The sequence below is a fragment of the Physeter macrocephalus genome, chromosome 4, assembly GCF_002837175.3.
Source record: "Physeter macrocephalus isolate SW-GA chromosome 4, ASM283717v5, whole genome shotgun sequence".
Taxonomy (NCBI): domain Eukaryota; kingdom Metazoa; phylum Chordata; class Mammalia; order Artiodactyla; family Physeteridae; genus Physeter; species Physeter macrocephalus.
The window spans coordinates 88,534,982-88,537,784 of NC_041217.1; the positions used below are offsets into that span (position 1 = coordinate 88,534,982).

A 2,803-nucleotide genomic window follows, 5' to 3' on the forward strand; every position below is an offset into this window, starting at 1 on the left:
TCTCAGCCAGATGCCCACATCCATGGCCACAGGGAACGACGCCCCAGGACTCCACGGGGCATAGCGGGGACCTGCAAGCAGGGACCCCGAACCTGTGGGTGTGACTGTGCGTTCCAGAGAGGGCACCAGGAGACAGGGCTGGAGTTCCAGCTCTGCTGCCCAGTGCCCTTGGACCAGGCAGTCTCTTGGGCCTCGGTTTCCTCATCTATAAGACGGGAATAACGCCCACCTCATGGGTTCCTGAAGGGACTAAATAAAACATGAGAAGCAGGTCAGAGCACTGGCACATCTCAAGGGTCAATAAATGTCACAGAACCCATCACTCCTTCCCATTAACCTGCTTCATGTCAACCCTGTGGCTCTCATTTTTAAAAAAACTGTCCCTCTGAGCACTGACCAAAGCCCAGTGGGTAAAGGGGAGGTTTAGCCTATCCAGAGCCAACCCAAGTCTAGATCCAGCCAGGCCTGCCAGGTGATGAGAACCCGTGAGCCAGCGGCCTGGACCCTGGACCGGAGAAGAGCAGCCCTGCGAGGGCTCTTCCAGGGCCATGTTCACACTGCAGAGCAGACAGGGCCCAACAAAGGACGGGCTTGTGTGGAGGGGCCCCATGGGGGGCACCAAGGCGAGCCGGCAGACCTCGGGGGAAGGAAGCCTGTTCACAGGCCAAGCTGGAACCCTCTCTGCAAAACAGTGAATCCCCCATCATTGTTTTGCCTTTAATCACATTTTTAAACACTTAACATACGAACATCTGTTCCTTGATGTTTTGTCTTTGTGCATCTGTCATCCTCAATATGAAAGTCTGGAACCTTCTGCACTAATTTTAAAGTCGGGCTGAACGTTTAGTAATGAACAAAGCTGCTTAAATTTCCCTCTAATTCTGTCTAAGTCTTCGTGAAGTTTATCATAAGTAGGGTCAGCATAAGGGAATTTCTGAATCATTCCAATGAACGATTCTAAGACCTTCATCTTTTTGCTGTCTTTCTCGGTGGCGGAACCGTGCAGGAGACATCTCCGAGCAAAAGCTAAACCTTGGTAGCACCCGATCTCAGATCCGATTTTAGCTCCATGGAACGTGCCATACTGTTTTCCTTCAATCATACCCAAACTACTTCCTTCTTCATAGCCTTCCTGATACCCTTCCCCGTGAAACCTCTCATCCACCATCACGATGGCGTCGAACATGTTCTGACTCCCGGCCGTGGCGGCAGCCGGCCCACCCCCAACCCCCGCCCTTCGAGCTCTGGCGCCTCGCGCTGCGCCCGCAGACCCGCGAAGCTTGGGCACGGACGCCTAAATGCACTTTTAAAATTAAACTATAGGCTGAACTCTCAGCACTTAGTATAGCTATAGAACAATGCAACTGAGAAAGAAAATAGAATCAGAAGTTGAGAGGTGGGAGGCTGGGGGGTGGGGTGGTGTCTGCAAGTCTTATCTTAGAGGATGAGATGCTGCCTATTGTGGCAGAAAGCTGTTAGTATATACTGAAAGTCACAAGGATTTCCAAAGAAGGATTAAAAAATGGTGGTATTGGGAGGATGGGAAGGGGAAGTAGGGTGTGTGCTAGGTACTTGCTCAGCTAGGTACGATGGCTGTAGTGCGTGCAACCAGTGCCCTTCCCAGACACCTGGTCCTGCCCATGGCAGCACACAGCGGCTCTGTGTCCAGTTGCCAGCTTCTACATTTCTTTGCTCCAGGGTTTTGCCTGCCAGAACTCACTTTGCTGACAGGAGCAGCCCTAAACCAGTGATCCTGGGTTCCGTTGTCCACTGGCTCCATTTTGCCCTGGGGTCTGGCTCCAGGTGCCCACAGTGGCAGCTGGTTTGGTGATATACCCTTTCCTGGCTGCCTTCCCCACCTCATCTTACTTCCCCATCCTGCCCTTGAATCCTTGTCTCATAGTCTACTTCTGAGAGAACCCAAACTGAGGCAGTCAGCCTCCCACAGATCTGAAAATAGCAGCAGAAGCATTTTATTCAGAGACAGCTGACAGACGTACGGGGAGTTACCTCTACCTGGACCAGGACTGGAGATGGGAAGGGGTGGAACTGATGCCTTCAAATAGATGCCTGTATGTGTACCTGAAAAACAATCATTTAAAACATAAAGCAAACTGGAATAATGTGACAAAAGAAACCAAAAGAAGAGAGCGCAAATATATGTGGGCGGCCTGGCCTGGGCTCTAGGTCCAGATCCCTTAACTTTTTTTTTTTTTAACATCTTTATTGGAGTATAATTGCTTTACAATGGTGTGTTAGTTTCTGCTTTACAACAAAGTAAATCAGCTATACATATACATATATCCCATATCTCCTCCCTCTTGAGTCTCCCTCCCACCCTCCCTATCCCACCCCTCTAGGGGGTCACAAAGCACCGAGTTGATCTCCCTGTGCTATGCAGCTGCTTCCCACTACTTATCCATTTTACATTTGGTAGTGTATATATGTCCATGCCACTGTCTCACTTCGTCACAGCTTACCCTTCCCCCTCCCCGTGTCCTCAAGTCCATTCTCTACGTCTGCATCTTTATTCCTGTACTGCCCCTAGGTTCTTCAGAACCATTTTTTTTTTTAGATTCCATATATATGTGTTAGCATACGGTATTTGTTTTTCTCTTTCTGACTTACTTCACTCTATATGACAGACTCTAGGTCCATCCACCTCACTACAAATAACTCAATTTCGTTTCTTTTTATGGCTGAGTAATATTCCATTGTATATATGTGCCACATCTTTATCCATTCATCTGATGATGGACACTTAGGTAGCTTCCATGTCCTGGCTATTGTAAATAGAGCTGCA

General features: G+C 49.0%; 1 protein-coding gene across 1 annotated transcript; it reads right to left on the minus strand.

Moving 5' to 3' along the window:
* Positions 1-720: 720 nt before the first annotated feature.
* LOC102979370 (protein LTO1 homolog) lies at positions 721-1,196 on the minus strand. Its single transcript, XM_055083952.1, has one exon. The coding sequence runs from the start codon at positions 1,184-1,186 to the stop codon at positions 791-793; it is 396 nt and encodes a 131-aa protein (XP_054939927.1). The 5' UTR covers positions 1,187-1,196; the 3' UTR covers positions 721-790.
* Positions 1,197-2,803: the final 1,607 nt, after the last annotated feature.